Source organism: Ambystoma mexicanum, chromosome 2q (assembly GCF_040938575.1).
Source record: "Ambystoma mexicanum isolate Mex_15411 chromosome 2q, UKY_AmexF1_1, whole genome shotgun sequence".
NCBI classification, from domain to species: Eukaryota; Metazoa; Chordata; class Amphibia; order Caudata; family Ambystomatidae; genus Ambystoma; species Ambystoma mexicanum.
In genome coordinates this window covers 686,675,980-686,695,229 of record NC_090924.1, presented here as the reverse complement: position 1 = coordinate 686,695,229, position 19,250 = coordinate 686,675,980, and the positions used below count along the sequence as shown (strand labels likewise).

General features: G+C 45.9%; 1 protein-coding gene across 4 annotated transcripts in view; it reads right to left on the bottom strand.

Annotated features, from left to right (window-relative positions):
• Window positions 1–19,250, bottom strand: part of NPRL3 (NPR3 like, GATOR1 complex subunit) — a 649,409-nt gene that overhangs the window by 422,113 nt on the left and 208,046 nt on the right. For all 4 annotated transcript variants that reach the window (XM_069647897.1, XM_069647894.1, XM_069647896.1 and 1 more), the window contains one exon: window positions 13,885–13,966. In XM_069647897.1, coding sequence (XP_069503998.1) covers window positions 13,885–13,966 — 82 coding nt within the window. The remainder of the gene's footprint in view (window positions 1–13,884; window positions 13,967–19,250) is intronic.

Here is a 19,250-nt window from a genome sequence, read left to right as displayed (position 1 = left end):
CAATAGTAATGGGATGTCCTGTGACACTGTTTGTGGAACACTCACTATTTGCAATATTAGAGCGATCAAAGAGCACATTGACGACACAACGAGCCACAGCATATGAAATAATACTGTCCAGCGCAAACATCCATATAGTAAGATGTAAAACAGTGAACCCAGCCACATTCATCACAGAGGCGTGCACCGTAGAGGACATGCAGAACCACAATTGCGCTACATACACAGGTGACGAAGGTCAGGATCAAGTGATTTCTGAGAATGCCCTGAACGAGGGAGAGGTGTATTTCGTGGACGGGTCAGCATCAATAGACATGGAGACAGGAGAGAAACATGTGGGTATGGCAGTTGTACGATTAGAAGAAGATGAATACGAGACACTAGTGCAACACCGCCTCCCATCACACTATTCAGCCCAAGCAGCAGAACTAATAGCGCTAATAGAAGCCTTGCATGCCGCCAAGGGGTGCGCAGTGACAATATATACCGACTCAGCATACATGACAACAACAGTACACGGCGGGTTGGCACGGTGGGGGCGGAGAGGGTTTCGACGAGCAGATGGAACACCAGTTCAACATGCAGAATTATTGAAAGAACTGATTGAGGCCCTGCAAGAGCCCACGGCAGTGGCCATCGTAAAATGCCAAGCCCACACCACAAATACAGATTTTATATCTTTGGGGAACGCGGCAGCAGACGCCGCTGCCAAAGAAGCTTCGTATTTACAGAAAGGTGCAGTGGGTGAGTACATGTTGCACCACACAGCAAGCCAAGAGGTCCCCACAGGATACAACATGATGCCCACACAGGAAATAATAGAGCTGCAAGAGGGAGCTAGTGCAGAAGAAAAATTGCTGTGGACTAAGAGGGGATGCAGCAAATCGCCGACTGATTTATTGTGGCGACAAAAAAGTTCAGGAAAAGCGGTAATGCCAGTTAAATTGTTAGAAATATCATTTCAACAACTACACTTTCCTGCACATAACGCAAAGCAACACATAATGGCGGACATACAAGAAGATTGGTTTGCACCTTGCCTCCATGAACACATCACAAGGCTGGCTTTAGAATGCACGACATGTCAGATTTACAACTCAGGTATGACATTGCGCACACTGAGAGGAACGATACCAAAACCAAATGGTCCATTTAGGGAGCTCCACATTGATTATGTAGACATGGGAGAAAGATGTAACGGGGCTCGCTACATGATTGTGGTTGTATGTCCGTTTTCGAGGTGGGTGGAGGCAGGCCCCTGCGCGCGCCCAGACGCGAAGGGTGCCGCGAAGTTCCTAGTGCGGGAAGTGTTCCCGCGCTGGGGGATTTGCGACGTTATTCGCTCAGACAACGGCACACATTTTGTTAATGAACTATTCAAGGAGGTGACTACGCTATTGGGAATAAAGCACAAATTATGTTCGATTTATCATCCTCAAAGGAATGGCGTAGTGGAAAAGATGAACGGTCTGTTAAAAAGCAGATTGTCAAAACTGTGTTTTCCCCTTAAAAAGACCTGGATGTACTGCCTGCCTTTGGCCCTGTTCGAGTTACGAAATAAGCCAAGTAAAGACCACCATTTGTCCCCGCATGAGATCGTCACGGGAAGGAGAATGCACACAGCGCATTCGCCTCTCCGTGAACGTTCTGATGCACACAGAAGTGCAGCGTTATTGGGAGAGGAGTTCACAGAGTATTTGAAAAAACTGACACGGGCAGCGCGTGTAATTGCAAAGCAACTAGCCCCCCCCTCTACAAGAGAGGAGGGGAACACAACAGAAACAGAGACACTGCCTGAAAACCCATTACAACTAATGCCTGGTGACCTCATATATGTCAGAAGTTTTGTGCGAAGGTGGAACGCGCCACGTTTCCATGGCCCTTACGAGGTAGTGTTTTGCACACCCACAGCAGTAAAGGTGAAGGGCCTACGATACTGGGTACATTTGACAGACGTACGCAGAGCCTATAGCGCCGTGGAAGGTGAGGTACAGGACGAGGCACAGGCAACTGCGGACAATGAAGTGGTGCAGAATGAATGATGGGACTTTTGTGTGCATTAAGCGATGAACATTGAACGCGACTGGCGCACGACAAGTGTACTGAAATAAATATGTATATATATATAATTTTTTACAACTTTTGAAGGTTTTTGGGGGTTTTTTTTTTTGTTTTAGAGAAGTTTTTTCTCTCAACTTTCCTCTTCATATGTGAAATAACGTACGGATAATAATGATTGCAAAGTTACCTTGTCTGTGGACACACCCCCTCCCTCACCCACTCCCATACTTTGTCGAAAAAAAAAAAAAAAAAAATGTCACAACGTTATAAATGTTTACATGCTTGTACTTAATGCACTTTTATGTTTCAAACAGGATTTACTATGGCATCGAATGGGCAGCCTGCAACTAATAGATTTGTTAGGTTTAGAGAAATGTTAGTAGATAGATTGACATATTCATACGAATGTGGTTTATCAATGTGTGTTATTGTGTTCTTCATCTCAATGTTTTGCCTAGTGACATATTGGGTCATAGCGTTCATCTCTACCGAGATGAACGAGGGGGGAGGGGGGAGTAACACCACCCTTGCCCCTGGCACGAATTCAATTACAAGTATGAATATTAAAGAAGGTGATTTTTTGGTCTGGGATGGATCACGTCTTGTTTGGGGTTACTACACTGCACCACCCACTGCTGCCCCGTTACAATCACGAGATAAAGATATGAAAAATGACACAATGGTCCTACCTGAAATATATGACAGCCCCACTACCCTTCCCGCCCCGATACAGAACAGCGATTTGTTGTTTATTGAGGAAAATGGAAAAGTAATTACGATGACAGAACACAAGTTCATATATGAGGAATTGGAAAAGGGGGGAGGGAATGAGAAAGGGGGGCCTATTCTTTCACCTATCGAAACTAAAAGGTATAGGAGGGGGGAGAGAAGTAGGCGAAGAAGAGAGACAAGCAGGAAGGGGTATGATGAGTATTATGGGTTAGGATTAGATAAGATGGAAGACCCACGACACCCCCACCAAGCAAATAAATGGTATGCAGATATGAGTACAACAGCTAAACAGACAACCAATGAAAGCTGCTATGTCTGTTCGCTCATCCCCCATGCATCAGGTACGCCCAAAGTGTTGTTGCCAAGAGAATTGCCCATTGTGGATGCCCAATGTCTCCTTCATCTCACACTGTGTAGAATAAAGAACACCTTTCAAGCACACGATGTCTCTTTCAAAATGATACAGGACAACAAAACGTGCTATTCAAAAGCGTCTGGAGTGGTCTGTCTTAAAGAACCTTTCTTTGCAATACAAGGGACGCTGTTTTCCGAAAACAAATGGAAAGATGAAGAAGTACTGTGCAAAGCGGAAGCACTGAGAGGTGTCCAACCAGACAAGCTGCGGTGGATGGAAAAAACGTGCTTACCAATATGGAAAGAACACATCTCTAAACTAACATGGGTAACAGCGATGGAGAAACCCTTCAAGCTACAAAGTGAAATACAAAACGAACTATGTTTCAAGGGAGAAGGAAAAGTGGCAATGGGAGCGAACAAAAACTGTAACAAAACTCTTACCATCCCAGACATGAAAAAAGGAACAGCAGCACTAATGGACACATACTGGGTATGCGGGAATCAGGCTTACTTGCACCTTCCCCAGGCATGGAGTGGCAGCTGCTCGATGGCCACTTTGCATTCGGCCTTAATGGTGATTCCAGAAAGTCACGTCGACGAAAATAAAAGGACGCAAGGAAACGTGAACAAGGATGCGACGTCTCCCACTGCAGAAGCGCACCTCTATGTCCTGTCCTCCGGAGGGAAAGAAGAGGAGCTATCACGGAACAAGCGAGCATCAAACTACATATCACAAGCATCATCCGATTTATTGGCACAAATCCCAGACAGGTATCGCCTGTTTAGCTCCGTGGAAACATTTTTTGCCTCACTAGTTTCAAGTGTCCAAGCAAGAGCAAATGCAAAATGGCTCCAGATCACACGGTGGGAACTGATTCAGCTGGCCAATGACACTGAAGAGGGGTTCAACATAATAAAGGTGGAACTACGAGCTCTGCGACTAATGACCATGCAGAACAGGTATGTTCTGGACCTGCTAACAGCGATCGATGGAGGTGTTTGCCGAAAAATAGGAAGTGCGTGCTGCACGTTCGTACCTTCTGAAGACGCAGAAAATGGGTCCCTGTCCCACGTCATTGAAGCAGTACATAACCTGGGAGAGAAGATGAAGCTGGAAGGTGGGGCTAAAGATAGCTCATGGTTCGACAATATCTTCTCCTGGGTTCCCTCATGGCTTGGACTGGCGATGAAGTTCTTGATACCAGTTGTGGTGGTCCTCCTCGTGGTGTTCTGCCTATGCCAGGTGGGCCTCCGATGTTGTGCTAATGCAGTCCCTAACGGTGCGATGATGATGGTGACAATGAGCAACTCTGGTGGTACAATTAAGGCGACACAAGAGGTACATGTACAGACAGGAACAGATAACACTCCCAGATACCAGTTAGTGCCTATGTGCCGTGATAAGTACATAGTAGATAAACTATGGCACACCACTATCAAAGAGCCCCGAGATGTGGAACTGGAATGGTATGAGGAGGTCTGGGTAGACTTGGAAGGAACTGGTGACTGTATATATTTAACCTGTACCCCAGATGAGTATGCTAGAAGAGGTGAGAGCTTGAGGGGGGTATGCAGAGCCTGGATGCCTAGAAAAGGAACACCTGCATGGGATGACGCAGTGATGGAGGAGCAAGAATGTAGAAGATTAGAAGAGCTAAAGAATTCGTTACTTTAGTAACGAAAGGGGGGAAATGTAGGGGAGGACTGGCCGCGAGGCCCTCCTCACCTGCAGTCTTCTCCCCAGGTGAGGACCATGACTCGGTGGCCGTCCCCTCATGCCACCCGGGCCCAGGTGGAGGAGGGGTCACCCGCCGACGACATTGCCCACACATACCCGTTCCCTGCATATACCAAAGTTCAGTTAGGCCTAGACGCCATCTTGTTTAGCAAACATGGCGTGAGTTCAGCACACTGTAACGAGGCCCCCACCTTTGGAGGGCCTTTCATGCATCTCCGCCGCCGCAGTAGCCCTGGTAGATCCGCTGCGAGCGCGTTCCCATGAGAAAGCCGGGTATGACCTAACCCGAGATGTTAACACTGTAACACTTCATCGTTCACAATGGAATATTGCACCCCGCACGACCTGGTCCGCGAGGCCAGGGTGACGGGAAAAAAGCTGAAGCATTACTAGCTGAAGAAAGTAGAAAATAATTCAAGTATTGGTATTAACGAGCTACCTCTGTTTAAACAGATCGTGTAAACTGTGAATGAACTATAAAGATGCAACGTTACATGGTACCACCCCAGGTCTGGACTAGTGCTGCTATAACCACAGAGAAAGATGTCGACCAAATGTGTAGCCTTTATCTGTATAAGTGTTCTTATAACTTTATGTAGAAACCTGAACTCATATATGTTTTCTTAATCACCTAAAGCAGTGAGCATTAATCTCTGTAGGCCATAACCTAGAACTACCTCGTGTAACGTCTAATGTACATAAAATAATTATACCATGTAGTAAATATAATGTTAGGTAACGAAAAGGTACTCGGACCGACTGTATTAAAGAAATGTGTAACGAAATTGAAATATATATGTGTGTTTAAATAACATCAAAATAAGGCGGAACATTATAAAAGTTCTGCATTCAAAAGTTAGCAACGCACGAGGAAAAAACCTTTGTGAATACATGCAAGGCCATTCTCCCTCCCACCCTACCAAGCCTGCCAGATAAAGAAGCTAAGGCATGTGCCGCGCTCCCTCACCTCCCCCAACCAAGCTGGAGCCGCTTCAGAGAGTCAGAGGCCCCGGTACCGCACCCAAGGCCACAGCCCGCCACCTGTGTTATTTACAGCACGGTAATAAACCCACGTTTGAATCCACTGATCTACCAGCACCCTCTCGTAAATTCCACAACCCTCCCCCTAGACCACCCCAAGAAACATGACCCCGTGCAAAGACGACCCCCATCACTAGGACAAGACACAGAGACCCATTTATATAATAACTTCTAACGCGGCAGACAGACATGTACCATTCAGCTCAGGCCCCAGAGCCCAGCCCCTCGACCTAAAATACCGGTCAATAGGACACAGGTAAATCTCACCCCACCCGACCACCACCGGACCTCTCACGAGGTGAATTCCTCATGTGTTGCGTTTATTTTATAAGACAAACTACTGAGCGATTTATTGATGAACTTAGATGTCGTTTCTTGAATAACTGCAGTGTGCATGGCCTAGGGCAAACGAGTCAGGAAAGGTATTCATCTTTGTCACAGGCTGCCCCAGCATACCAACACCGCTCGGATGACCTCAAGCTGGCCTGCCAGGCCCAACCCAACCCACGAGGCTGACCAGTGACGTCCTCACGCCAAGACCAACCACGCTGCAGCAACACCTATAGTTAGTCGACGCCACCCAATCCCAATTAACTTGTGCCCCCTATAGTGTGTAGGTTCTGATGACGTTTTTTGTATTAGAAATACGCCTGTCTTTGCTATTGTCAGACAGAGCGCTCTCGGAGGTTGCAGAGTTCTTTGCATGCCCTAATCTTTGGATAAACTCCTACTTACGCTCACCCGCACTCTGTCTTGGTCTTATTCCCACTACGGGAGAGTCCCTTATTGTCTCTCATTGCGGGGAGGATCGTGCTGAAATTGGGGGCGCTTCCTTTCAATGCTCACACTGAGACCGAGCCCTTCCTCATCTAAAATTCTTCAGAAACAAGAGGCAAAAGAGCCCTTGTACCCCATTTAAGTGTCTGATGTTGCAGCCATTTTATACATCCAAAAACTTAAGCTGTCCGAATGAGTATGTATGGTTTATGATTACAAACAGTTTAATGTTGGGGTGAGTGTTGTGAACAGTGATGTGAGCACCAAGCCATAAATCTCTTATGAATTTAGAGATTCACACATACAATCCTTTTTCACAGACTTGTTCATCCAATATAGAGATCTCTGATCACTCTTATAGTCCTGAAAGGCTCTGTGATTTAATGCAGCTCATACAGGAACCCTCACTGGTGCTATTTGTCCCCTTTCCCACTCTCATAGAGGTATTTTGAAAGAGTAGAATAAGAGTGTACAAGACTGTCCATCTTGGAATGATAACATTCCATCAGAAAATAATTCATAGGTTTAGTCTAGTAAATACAAGTGAGGTGGTACAAAGAGAAAACCTGCAACACAGGGCAAGTGGTCAGTGGGCCCTCAGACTCTGGTAGACTGGTCACACCACAGTGTGCCAGTATGGACAGCTTGAAACTGCATTCAGGCAAGTCCTTCCCTAAGAGCAGGTGACAGAAAAATAATGTATTTGGACAGCAACAGAAGTTTAGTTTAGTTAGTTTATATATAGAGCGCGACCGAACCCTCGGGTAGCTGGGCGCATAATCGTATGGACAGCATAGTTACATATCGTTGCGCAGAGCAGGGAAAGTACATACATTCAATGGTGCAGACTGATGGTGAAGTAAGAAATAAGCAAGAAATATATACAATAATATATACAGTAATATAATAGGACATAGCGGACCGGGTTACAATGTGGTCCGTTTCCAGGTATAGTTAAGGCCTAGAATACGTGAGTAGGTGGCACGGTGTTAGGCAGAGAGCCAGGATTTCACCATGGCTCTGAATGGCCAGAAGGATGCTTCCGATCTAATTGCAAGAGGGAGGGTGTTCCAACATTGAGCTGCAAGAACCGGGAAGCTGGAACCTCCTACTGTTTTTAGGTTGAATTTAGGGACCTTGAGTTGGTGCAAGTAGGGCGTTCTGGTGGGTCTAGAAGTGCTGTGTCTAGTAAATTTGTCAAAGAGGTATCGCAGGGCAGTCAGTGACAGGCACTTGTGTGTAATGACAAGAGTTCTGAGCTTGAATCTGTCTCGGATTGGGAGCCAGTGGACATCTTTGCTAGCCGTGGTGATGCATGCTTTACGCGGGAGGTTAAGAGCGCATCTTAAGGCATTGTTTTGGAGGATCTGGAGTCTGTCTAGATTCTTGGTGAAAGTGCCTAGGAAGAGTGTGTTACAATAGTCTAATTTAGACAAAATCAATGCTCTGGATAATGAGAGGCAGCTGGAGGATGATAGAAAAGGTCTGCAGGCATTGATAAGTTTGTTGGTGTATGTGGTAGATGAGATGGTGGCATTTATTTGTTTTTTCAGCAATAGGGTGGAGTCGAGGTACACACCTAATGTTTTGACCTCTTTGGAGACTTATGATGTTGCCATCAATGGTGAAGGATTTGTACCTCGAGTCTAATTTATTGAGGCGGGATTGGGAGCCTGCGATAAGCAGTTCCGTCTTATCGTCATTAAGGCAGAGACTGTGTGTGGCCATCCAGGCTTGGATTTCTAGGTAGATTTCGTTAAGCTTTGCAACATCTTCGTAGCAGCCAGTGAGTATGATGAGGACCTGAGTGTCGTCAGCATAGTTAGTGTAGCTGACACCCAGTTCGTCAAGACGGTCGAAGAGAAGCTTTGTGAAGATGTTGTAGAGTGTGGGAGAGATGCAGGAGCCTTGGGGAACTCCGCATTGGATTGGGATAGGGTCAGCAGCCGCAGAGGGGGCGAAGACCCTAGTTGATCTGTCAGACAGAAATGATTGAATCCAATTGGTGGCATTCTCTGAGAATGCAGCAGCCGACGAAAGGTGTTGTGTAAGGATCTGGTGGTCAACCAGGTCGAAGGCCGCAGAGAGACAAAAGAAGCACGTCGACAATATAATTCTTCTGTAAAGTACTTGTATTAAAATGTAATGAAACCACCTTTATTTATATATCAATTATTTGTTCATATTGAGGAGGGTTTTTTGTCGCAGGACAGATAGGTGTAGTTTGGGAGTCACATGTGCCAGTCGGGTTGGGAGATGGGGGGATGAGGTTCTGGGGTGTCGCCCTGGGCACCAAGTTGGCTACAAACTGCCCTGCATGTAAGCATGTAATTATCTATAGGTGTAGGAGAGAGGGCGGGGAAGAGAGAGAATCCTTATACACATTTTCTTTTACTTTGTAATTAGGTTAATGGAAAGCGTGTTTGTGACCAGGATGGAGGCGGGGTAAACAAGCAGTCACACACATGCGATCACACACAAGCAGTCACACACAGACACTTCATCACGTCCGGATTACGGTTTACTCACTAATTCCAAATATGTTGTAGTGCACAAAATACTGATCCTCTGCTGTATAGCACCAGGAATCCCCTTAGATGGCAACAGTGCTCTCTGTGAATAGAACATAACATATCTAGCGTGTATGGTAAAGTGTTGGAGGAGGAACGAGACAGTGGTTTAGCCTCTCTAAACAATCACAGCCGCCCATCCCTCTATGTGAGATCACTCTGGGGACAGTAGATTGGGAATCTGGACACTGCTGCTGTTTCTATCCTCATGTTGGGTTCCAGAGGGACACATCAGACCATCTCAACTACTGCTGCGGCCGGACACAGGGCACACGAGCATGATCAAAAGCACCGGGAACTGAAAAGGACAAGTATCAAGTGTGCTGCTAGAAAACAAACATTAGTTCATTCCTTTGCTGTGGCCCCAGAAGTTTTGGGAAGTTGAGGAGACTGGGGGCATAAATAGGAGAAGTAGGTAAGAGCAAGGGTTTATATGTAGGTCACACACAGTCCTGACTATGGGATCAAAACATTGGTAAATCACTGGACGAGTTCATACAAACAAAAGAATGCCCTTAGTCCTACATTAAAAAGGAAGCTTGGATTAGCGCATCACTCACTGGCAGCGTTCAACTTTGCGTTTACAAACCTCCAAATTTCTCCCATTTTGGAACAATTATTAATACAGTAGGTCAAAGCTATAATTAGGTCTGGCTGAAGAGAGCTTTTGCACTTGGCAAGCGCTGGTCCAACACTAACCAGTGCGCTTCCAGAGAGCCAGCAAAATAACAATTGGCACTGAAGAAAGACCTTTAAAAAAACGGTCTTTTCCGCAAACCTTTCCACCTCAAGCTGGCGAAACTCTCTAAAGTCAGGAATTAACAACTCTCGAAAATACCCCAATCACTGTTTAGCAGCAATTGCACTAGGTGATGACCTGTATAAATTGGCACTAAATACTAAATGTAATTTTGTTGAAGGGATCTAAGTTGGTTGGTACTTTGGTACATTCTTTTGCCATTAAGTTAGCATTTCCCCAGGCATTTACTGGGATATGATCCATTTCACAGCCCCCACCTCCATATTGCCGTTTCCTGGTCCACTCCTGTCCTCCCACGCACCCCACCCATCACGCCTTTCTTTATAGGCGTTTTATGGTAACAGTCTCTAATCTATAAACTCCCATCGCTGGTCCTTCTCCCCTACTGATCCTCCTCTGCAAATGCCCAGCTTCCTGTACCTGCTGCCTTCTCCTCCTCAAACACACCCTGAATATTCCCATCTTAAAGAAACCTTCCCTTGACCTTCTTCCCCCTCTAATTTCCGCCCTATTTCTGCCATCCCTTTCATTTCCAAACTCCTTGAAAGAGTTGTCTTTTCCCAAATGTCCTCTCGTCCTAATCTTTACTCTCTTCTGCGTACTATACAATCTGGTTTTCGTCCTGCACACTGTACTCTCCATCACGTCACCAATTCAATGTTCTCAGTTCGCCATAACACATCACCTTCTATCTGGTAATATCCCCACAAAAATATCGCCTCATTTTTGCGGCGATATTGACCCAAGGACCCTGCGGGGGACGCCCCCGCAACCCCTGCATTATTTTAAAATGTGCAGGGGACACCCCACAAATCCCCGCTCCCACAAAATATCCCCCCAAAAAATATCGCCTATGGCGAGACACACGGCCATATGTACGCCGATATTTTTGGTGGGGATATTTTGTAGGGATACCTTCTATCCTTATTCTCTTAGATCTTTCCACACGGTACGCATTCCGACTCTACTGACTGCTCTCCTCCCTTGGCTTTTTTGACTCTGCTTTCCGAGGGTTTCAATCCTCCTTCACTGAACATAATTTACTCGGTTGCTTGGGCCAACCAGACCTCCTCTCCTCTCCTACTATTACGAAACGTTCCATTCTTGGTCCCCTACTTTTCTCTATCTATTCCCTTCACCTCACTCTTTGAATCCTTTAGCATGTCATGTCCTTTCTATGCGGACGATTCACACATTTTCTTTTCTTTCTCCTTCTCCGACTCCTCCCACTCCCGTCTTTCCTCTATCCAAACTTGGACTTCCTCTCACTTCCTTTACTTTAACCCTTGCAAGATTGAGGTAGTCTTCTTCCTGCTTTTCTCCCCATCACCCCATAATTCAGCTTCCAATCTTCTCTTCCCTCGTTCTTCCCTCTCACCCACAGCCCACATCTTGGAGTCACGTTTGACCCAGCCCTTTCATTCTCCCATCATATTTCCAACACCATCTGAATCTGCCGAAGCCATCTTTTCAATATTTGCCGGAGCTGTCCTTCTCTGTCTTTTGACACGGCTAAAGTTCTTATCTTCTTATCAATCTTTTCTCGTCTTTGTTATTGTTTGGCCCTTTTAGTTCACCTTATTTCCTCTCATCTCACGCCCTATGCTCTTTCTTGTACTCTGATGTTCGTCTTCAATTTCAGCTGCCCACTGGTCCTTTCCATCTGCTCGCCTCCATCTCTCTTCTTCTCTTTCCATTCTCATCTTTTGTTTCACTTTCTCTATATTGCCTTTAAGTGTTACCATGGCTTTGTTCCCCCTACTTCTCTTTGATTAAACCCTACACCCTCACCCGGTCGCTTCACTCCCAATATATGCATCTATTTGCTTCCTCTAGTTTCCGCTCCTTTTTACCTCTTGTCCCTAAAGTTTGGAATTCCCTGCCACCAGACATCCGCTCCTCTCCTTCTCCTCACAAAGCTCATTTACTCTCGTCACTTTCTTCTACTCTGCCGTTTACAAACTGTACTTCACTTGACGCCCATGTATTGTACCATTTTATAATTTATTGCACAGCACTTTGGCGAAAGCGCTTTATAAATTCCACAAAATACAGAATCTGGTGCAATAAGGGAAGTCATTCCCTCAATGTCACAACTATAATCAGGGTGGATGTCTTTTAGAGAGTGAGGGCAAAACACAGACTTCATTCTTAGTGCAATTTTGATCACTTAAGTGAGGGTGAAAATGTGCCAATTGTGATGGCCGAGAGTAATGAAGAAGTTACCTGCCTGTGGGATTCAAATGAGAACTAAATCCGATCTCAAGCTCTTCCCTGTGCCCTTCCAGTCCTGTTTTTCTCCTTCGCATTTTGGGACTTGCGAATTTGCATTCTTACTGTAAATGCAGAAATAGCAGGACCAGAATGCAGAAAAAAGAACAGAACTCTGAGCTCACAAATCCTGAACCCCAGTACCAACCAAGCACTGAACATTCGCCAGCTTTCGGCAAAGTGCAGGGCAAACTTTACATAGACGGTTCAAAAAATAAAAGTAGCAGGAAAATGACCAGCATGAAGTGAGTGAATAATAAAAAGACGAGATTTAGGAGAATGACAGTAAAAGCTGAAAGAAGGAAGGGCATGCCAAAGTGTGGCGGCCAGAGGCAAAAAGGAGCGGAAGCCAGATGAAGCACAAAGGGGCCAAAGCACAATAAGAAGGAATCGGGAAAATCAGGGAACGGGTAGGTACACAGACTAATACCAAAAAGGAAAGATGAGGCCGAGTAATGCACCAGCTGCAAAAATGGAGGCAGTCAGGAAAAGGAAGCTCAGTCCAGTCAGATGTGGAGCGAGATGAGAAAGTGAAGGAAGGCAGCAGAGAAGAGGAGTATCTGGATTAAAAATAGAGTGAAAAGGAGCAAGGTGCTAGACAGGAGGACCAACCAGAAGAGAAGAGCCATGATCAAGAAGTGAAAATACCAAGGTAAGAATAAGAGCTTTAGTAGCAGAAAATGTGAGAAATGGTTGACTGCTACTAAAGGAATTAAGCAGATAGCCACAGGAGCAAGCACGGGTAGAAATGGGGTGAGAAAGGGGTAAGACGAATCAAAGCGGATGCCAAAGTGGCAAACAGATGAAAGAAAGCTGAACAGAATCAGGATGGAACGAGACAGAAGAGAGATGGGGGAATCATTAGGAAAATGAGGCTAGGAAACAGGAAATCTCAATTTTGGAGGGATTAAGAGGAAAAATAAGATAAAGATGAGATGAAAAAATGAAGGGAATGAGGGAACATCCATAACAGTCGGAGAGGGACGAATGAAGTGATTGGAAGAAGGAAGAGAAAGAGTAAAAAATCTGACAGTCGTCAGCTTACAAGTAACAATGAAAGCCAAATGACTAGTGTTTTGCAGATACTAATTGCTTTGGGGCACACCAATCTTGGATGGACATGTTGTGATGTGCTTTACGTGTATGTAGTGTCTTTGGAAGAGAGGCAGATGTGTTGTGTTGTGTTGTGCTTGCAATGTATGCGTGAGCTGAGAGAATGTTGATGTGCTGCGGTGGAATGTGTGAGTGAGTCTGTCTGTCAAGGTTCTAGCCTGAGGAAGTTGAGAGAAGTCAACCTGGGTGAGGGGACCCAGTGGTTCACTCTGTACCATCTCAAAGAGACTATAATAAAGCTTAACTGAAGGAACCTACCTGTGTGTCCAAGGAGGCAGCTTTGTTACAGGACGTAAACCAGCAACCAGCTCCCTAGAGCTTCCCTGGCACATATTTTAGCAGAGAGGTCCTTAACTGGGCAAGTAAACAATAGTATGCTTTTACAGACGAGGTGCAAGAGAGCCCATAAACACTAGACAGTTTTAAGCGCAGGCAGAGATCGGGAGGACCATGCTTGGCGTTACCTGTTGTACGTCTCTTTCAGGTCTCGAGCCAGTTTGCACTTGGGTAGAATGTGATGAAAGGGAGACTGGGGACCTCCATCCGCTGCACCAAGAAGGACAGGAGAAGATAATGAGACGAGAATACATGAACACCTTTTCAGCACAGCAACAGAAACTAATGAATATATCTGTAATATTGGTTTTAAAAAATTATTTAAATAGTGTTCCTTGGCAAAGCATAGATTATGCAGAAAGAAGAATCCCAGAAAAACGTTGAGCCCCTCCCCAACTCAAGTGAAACCGCTAAAAAGGGGCAGCTATCCTGATTGAGAAAGTGCCCTGGAGTCGGTTGAGCTGCTATGGTGGGGATGTTCCAAGATATTATTCTCGGTTACCAAGAATGGAACTTCTCCTTTCCCTGTGTCCAGGGGTTTCACAGGGTACACAGGATTCCGCCCTGAGCTTTGTTTCAGCCATTTCCCATCTGTGTTTTACTGTTTCATATGTTTCAAAGGTGCACTGTTATCCTATTGCCACAGAGATAAGAACATACTCACTCCTTCAATAAACCAACAAGATTCCATAACTCTTTAAATTAATGATTGATTTCCCAATGATAAAAGCTATTTTTATGAAGTTTTTCCTAAATGACTCTTGCAACATGGATTGTTCTTTCAGGTCAGACACCCAATATATCTTTCTTAAAAACAAAAATGGCACTGGCTCAGTACAGAAAAGAACAATCCTTTGCACAATTCTGGAATGCAGCCAAGAAAGAAAACGTGACTTGCTCCTACTTGCTGTTCCCGGCTTAGGCTCCAAAGGATTTGGGAATGCAATGGCAAGCAGCGGACAGAATTCCCGACCATGGGAGTCTTGGTTATGGAGCTCTGGGAAAAGCAGTATGGAAAATAGATCTGCACATTGAAGTACACCTAAAGTCAAACAGATGTGTGTCCCCCTCCAAAACCCGCCAATTCTCAAATGTGAAAATGTGCACTCTGCAGTTGCCATACAACCCTAACTCGTCTCATCATGCACAAGCACATTATCCAACAGGTGTAACCCCCCACAGGAGATTCCGTTACAATAGTCTCCCCCCGAGACGCAACAGGAAAATGGCAAAGGGCTGCAGCGGGCAGCAAATGTTGAAATGATTGCGGGTTGAAAACAGTACGACCCTGGAAAAGGTACATATTCCACTGCAAGGTAACAACTTGCATCATCACTAGATTACCTCCTAGGACTAGCGATATTTAGCAACTGTGCGACTGAAGGTGCAGAAAAAATACAGATGCAGAAAAAGATGGACGCCAACAGAAATGGAAGGAGCCACCAGGGACCAGGAAGTACTAACTGATAACTATCAGGGACGCTCTGCTCGCAGTTACTCGGTCCTATCGGAAGCCACATTTGAGCTACATTTAAGGGCGAGTGCAACAGTCGTGCTCTTCTGGTTTCAACTCTTCGTCTTGTAGACTTAAAACTGGCTTAATCCAGGGAGCAGACGCTGCCCATTACAACCAGACGTAATGTCAACGCTCAACAAAGGCCACAGATATTTGTGCTAGCTAGCTATTGCTTCCTGGCTGAAGATCCATAATAAGTATTCAAAGCAAACGGTCACCAATGGCTCAAGAAACACTCCAACACTGTTCAAGTATTTTTTCGATGGGCCTCATTACGAGTTTGGTGGTATCCGGGTGGTAAATCCGCCCAGAAACCACCAAACTGTATTACCATTATTGCCAATTGGTCCAGCGGTATTACAAGTGGAGGTGTCAATCCCAATTCTTTCGGACTCAATCTGGCATTTTTGGCGAAATTACCGTGGTGGTATTGTTGCGGTGGTAATTCTGCAAAAATGGGCAGAAAATCAGCAGATTTACCCCCAGCTCATAGCTGGAGGCGCATCCTCCATCTGTCCAGCCAACTCATAGTTCACTGGTGTGGTAATGCAGTGGTATATGGTAATACCGCTGTATTTAAACCGCACCGCCTAACTCGTAATGAGTCCCAATGGGCCATATGGCCTTCCCTCTCTCTCACTCTCTCTCGTCTTCTGAAAGCACCTTCTCCGTAACCCAGGCATCCTTAGCCCTGGCTAGTGCATAGTGATTGTTTCATCTGCTAAACAAGCTGCAACCTAAAAGCCCTTAGCCTTTTCTCACTAAACTCCCTCAGAGACTTGCCCCCAACTCTACCAATTTAGTGTTATAAAGGGGTAGGGAACTGGCACCCTGCTTGTTGAGGCAGTTCTCCCATCATGCTCACTTTTTCCTGTCACTCTTCCTTACCTCTCTCCACACACCCTCTCCACGTCCACCCACCTTACTATCTTCCCCCTTCTCCTCTGTCCCTCCGATTCAGCTCATACTTTCTAGGCCCGGCCGCCACTCTTTGATCCTCCTTGCTACTACTCCCTTCTCCACACCACCACTCCCTCATCCACAGCTCTGCTGCCTCCTCTACACCACTACTTCCTCCTACACTCTACCCCTACAACTCAACCCACCTCCTATTCAGATACCCTCCGTTCACTCACACCATCACTCCCTATTCTCCTTCTCCGTACCACACGTGTCACACTTTTAAACACACTTGCAACGCAGTAACACTTTCTCTCACTAGGCAAAACTGACCTTCTCCAGAAACGGCCTCCACACTCCGCTATTCCTTGCTTCCTCCTGCAGGTCTCTTGGTCTGCCACCTCCTCCTCCTCTGACCTCAACCAAATAACCCAGATGTCCTGCTGTCATTTTTTATGCTCCCCCCTCCTGCCTTGAATGGATCCCTCGCCCTTGCCAAAATGGCCATGTCGTCTGCACCTGGGAAGTGTTGGAGGTTGTAAAGGTTACAAATAGCGGGTTAAGCCCCAACCACTAACTTCACAAGGGCATGCCGAAGAATTGCAAAGGCAACCTTGGAAGTCGAATGCCCCCATTTGTGTTAGAGGGCCCTGTAGATGGGGGTCCAGATGTAATCCCAATGGGTGTGCCCCTCCTTTTTGTCCATGTTGGTCTAGGGTGCTCCTTTGTGGCTTCAAATGTTAAAGGATATTGCTTAGCAGCACAGCGCTTCTTCTCTGTCCACCTCGTAGGGTTGGTCCCTCTCTGTCTGTAAGTGAGTGCCGGAGTAAGGAAAACAAGATGGTTGCTTGCTGTCAGATTCCGGTCTCAGGTCCCTTCATGCAGCTGGCGAGCAGCTCGGGATGCTCTCCCTCTCCGAAGCTTCATGCTGTTTCCCCAGTCACTACAAAACAAAGAAAAACACAAAGACACAGGCAAGCATCTTGCTTAGACGGTAAAGCGTGAGACAAAGGTGTACTGCTCACAAACAAACTGGCACAAGGGGGGCGAGAATAGTGGCCCTCCCATCTGCCAACATCCTCCTAAAGGGTAAGATTGTCTCTGGATGTCTCCCTAGAAGGCCTTGCATCTTGGCTAAAGGGGGATTCCTGTCCTTTCTTGATAAAACCAGGGTACTGGCCTTGTCACACCTTCCATCCTTTCTGATAACAACCCCTCTTCTTCCTCTTCACCCTGCACACTAACTGCCTGAGGCTATTGAGAGAGAAAATTGACATTTGCCTGTTTGGCCTTTTGCCGATGTTTAGATTTAAGAAAAGAGCTGCATGGCCAAGAACCACCCCAGGGTACATTGATTAGTGTCCTTATTTCTAGATAGCCAGACAAATGGTGCGTGATCAGTCACTAGTTTGAACTGTCTTCCTGTGATGTAATGCCGTAAACTGTATACAGCCAGGCATTCCAGTCCCTTGATAACAGTAGTTCTTTTCCCTTGGGAAGAGTTTGCCGCTGCAGATAACAGTTTTTCCTCACCCTCCTGGACTTGTGATAAGACTGCTCCAAGGCCATCAGTGGAAGCTTTGGTTTGTAGGAGGAATTCTCTGCCTGGTAAAGTCTGGCATGGTTAGTACTAGGCTTTCAAATTATTCTTCCGTAAGCCTTCTGGGTGACATTATCCCACCATAGAATTGGGGTGGGGGGTGGGGTCGTTTTTCACCAGGTGGTCAGTCAGTGGACTACCCTTCGCAGAGAAGTTTGGAATGAATCTTGGATGATACAAAACAAGTCCCAGATACCCAAAAAGTTAGAGAAAAGCCCAGAAGTCCTTTTTTCGTGATAGGTCGTGGGGCTTTCTGAACTGTGTCGACTTTGGCTTTCTGGGTTCTATTCCCCACCTGAAACGCAAGTACTGGACAGAGTCAGGTGACACTTGGCGATTTAGTGGCCCTTTCTTAGTTTGTCACAGACTGCCACGAGTTGTTTGATAGGATCCCTCAAGGTGTAGATGCGGATGAGTAGTTCATCGAGGCAGGCACAAGAAAGGGCATGGCAGGGAGAAGGACTTGGTCCAGAAAATCTCAGAAAGATCACTGTAGCTCCATGTAGTCACAAGGGCAGGACTGGAAGCAAGCCATCTGGTGTAGAGAATGCGGTGTTGGATTTGGCCTCTTCGTCTCGTACACAGATACCTGCCAGTACCCTTTCGCCAGATCATGGGTGGATATCAATTTTCGAGCCCAATCTTTCCAACAGATCCTGGGCAGTGGGTATGCATCAAAGTGTGAGATTTCATTCAATGGATGGAAGTCACAACAAAATCACCAGGTGTTATCCGGCTTTGGGACAAGAACCATGTGACCTCTCAATGACTGAATTCTCTATGTTGTGCCGTGGTTAGTCTCATGGGCATGGTTACACTCCTCACTTCACTGAGTAAAGGAGTGTCTCTTGTGTTCTTTGGGTACAGCAGAAGCAGTTGTGGATTACTGTTTTCCTTCCAGTTTTTACATTTTCGGATACAACTGAGAGGGTTTTCCTCTGGTCTGCCTGCTAGACTTTGTAGGTCAATGCGGAAACCACTTATTTGATAGGAGGGACCATGCCACCTCATCAGTACTTTGTTCCAAATGATGGGTAATAATACAATGACTTGGTCTCCCAATTGGAACATACGTAGTCTGGCTTCTTTGTTACATGTCTTTTCTTATCCGTCTTGGGCTCCCAGTCGGTGGAATTGTATCAATTGCTGCATTTTCTTTACAGGTATTCATGGGTATTTCTCACCATAGGGTGGTCACTGGTCTGTCGGGTGTTTCGGTCCCTCATAAACCTCTCTCATGTTGGTCAGTGCATCTTGTGAGTTTCGGCCATACACTAGCTCGAATGAGGAGTACCCTGTGGATGACTTTGGTGTCTTCCAGAAAGCGAACAGTCCACTGGACAAGGGCGTTGCCGTTTACCCCATCTAAGACAACTCATGTGTACAACGACTTTCTAAAGGAAGATTGAGAACCCGCAATCATTCCCTAATACAACTAAATATGACAAAATGGTCTGTGAGCAACAGAATTATAACAA